This window comes from Microtus ochrogaster, linkage group LG8, assembly GCF_000317375.1.
Source record: "Microtus ochrogaster isolate Prairie Vole_2 linkage group LG8, MicOch1.0, whole genome shotgun sequence".
Classification (NCBI taxonomy): Eukaryota; Metazoa; Chordata; class Mammalia; order Rodentia; family Cricetidae; genus Microtus; species Microtus ochrogaster.
Genome location: NC_022033.1, coordinates 610906 through 613313, shown reverse-complemented (window position 1 = coordinate 613313; position 2408 = coordinate 610906). Strand labels below are relative to the sequence as shown.

At 40.6% G+C, this 2408-nt stretch overlaps 1 protein-coding gene across 2 annotated transcripts in view; it reads right to left on the bottom strand.

The window, feature by feature from the left end:
* Gmeb2 (glucocorticoid modulatory element binding protein 2) overlaps positions 1-2408 on the bottom strand; it is a 29105-nt gene that overhangs the window by 18781 nt on the left and 7916 nt on the right. Inside the window, exon 2 of one of the 2 annotated variants that reach the window (XM_005362702.2) lies at positions 435-532. In XM_005362702.2, the coding sequence (XP_005362759.1) occupies positions 435-532 (98 nt within the window). Of the gene's footprint in view, positions 1-434; positions 533-2408 lie in introns of those variants that run through there. The other variant, XM_026787225.1, reaches the window with a different exon arrangement.

Below are 2408 nucleotides of genomic sequence, written 5' to 3'. Positions count from 1 at the left end.
CCATGGGTAATAACAGAACACCTACAATAATTTACTGGTCAACTCGGGCCCCATGGGTAATAACAGAACACCTACAATAATTTACTGGTCAACTCAGGCCCCATAGGTAATAAAAGAACACCTACAATAATTCACTGGTGAACAAAAGAAACAGGGAGAAGGCAGTGGCAAGACAACACAGTACCAAAGAGGAGAGAGCTGGAAGATTTGAGGTTGACTCTTTCGTTTTTCTACCAGTGGCTGGTAGTAGTTCTCATTTAAGATACTCCTCTTAAGAAGACCTGTGACCTGGTCTCTTATATGTTGGGAAACAGCCCAGACAAGGGCATAGCTAGCCCTGGCTTTACCTCAATGGTGGAACAGTCAGGTCCTCGCAACCAACAGAAGGCAGGCTTCCCACCTAATACAGTTTCCCAGCCAATAGCGTTTCCTACCTAACACTGCTTCCTTGAGCTGTGAAGAGGCTGTGAAGGCTGCAGCAGCTGCAGCAGCTGCATTTTCTGTTTCCATGTTATCTTCTGTCAAGTCACCCCTGGTAGACAGAGAAAAAGAACATCAGAATGACCAAGTACACAGTTTGCAGTCCCTGGCACACCTAGAGTGTAGAAGGATGAGTCTCATTGCTGACAAAACAATTATAATTTTCTATCTACATTCAGAAGTTGTGGTGGCTATTCAGTCAGAGAAGAAAGTATAAATGCCTACGTCCCCCTCAGGAGAAAATGTAGCCTGCATTCTCTGCTCCATGTTTGCCTTCCACAGGTGCCCGGACAAGTGTCCATGGACAAGCAAATCCAATGTGAGGAACTTACAGAAGCAACAATGTTCATATGGGAACTCAAAACCATTATTTCTTTAATTAATAATGTTTTCTGTTTCCAGTATTATAATTTCATACTGTTACACAAAGTTGCTAAAAATATACATTTTATATAGTTTTAGAGCTCAAACCCAGGCCACCAAGCATACTAAGCAAATGTTCTACAGAGCCATATTCTCAGAAAATACAAAAGTTTTGAAAGAGGAAAAAAATTTATCTTCGTTAACCCATATCTCAAACCAAAATAAATTATGAGCAAACTAAAAGGAAAGGCAAAAGGTGAAACCCTATAGTATGGAATTTTTTAAAAAAGAAGATGATTAATAGTAGTAGTTATAAAATGGTCAAGGTTTTTTCTTATATACAAAATCCAGAATCATAAAAAAGGATATCGTTGGATTAAAAATAAAAATATTTGGGGATGGGATGCATCTCAGCTGGTAGACTGCCTACCTAGCATGCACGAAGACCCCAATTTGATTTCCCAGTACCACATAAAATGGGCATGGTGGTACACGCCTGTATTACCAGAAGGCAGAATAATCAGAAGTTCAAGGTCATACTTAGAAATACAGTAAGCTTGAGGCCATCCTGGGCTACAAAAGATCCTATTTCGGGGGCAGAGAGAAGGCTCAGTGGTTAAGGGCACTGTCTGCTTTTCCAGAGAACCTGGGTTCAATTCTCAGCACCCATAAAGCAGTTCACAACTTTCTGTAACTCTAGTTCTAGGGGACCTGCTGACACCCTCACACAGTCATATGTTCAGACAAAACAGCAATGCCCATAAAATAAACAAACAAACAAATAAATAAAAGAAACCTCCAAAATGTAGGGGGAAAAAAAGAGATCCTATTTTAAAATAAACAAAAATAGAAGCTGGGGCCAGTGAGATAGCTCAGCAGTTATTGCAAACCTCCTGACAGCCTCAGATCAAATGTGGAAGTTCTCTGACTTCATATGTGTAAACACACACACACACACACACACACACACACACACACACACACATCATTTCAATACTCAAGAGCAGAAACGGGGATTACTACCAGTTCCAGACAAGCCTGGTCCACCTTAGCTCTTCCCAGGCCAGTTAGGGCTACATAGCCAAGACCCTACTTCAAACTTCCTCCAAAATTTAAAATATAAGTAAATAAATAAAATTAGGAGCTAGAGAGATGGCTCAATGGTTAAGAGAACTTGTTGCTTTTACAGAGAACCTTGATCCATCCCAGCACCCACATGGTGGCTCACAACTACCTGTTACTCCAGTTCCAGGGGCCCCAATACCCTCTCTGACCTTTATGAGTACCAAACGAATGGCATGCTTGAATACATGCAGGTGAACACATATACACACACAATAAAAAGGTAAAAATCTGTCTTGGCTGGCCTTGTACTCACAGGGATCTACCTTCCTCTGTCTCCCAAGTGCTGGGATTAAAGGCATATGTCACCATATTCTTTTTTTTTTAAACTATTTTATTTTATTTTATTTATTTATTTATTATATTATGTGTATAGCATTCCTTCCATGTGTGCCTGCAAGCCAGAAGGGGGTGCCAGGTCTCATTATAGATGGCTGTAAGCC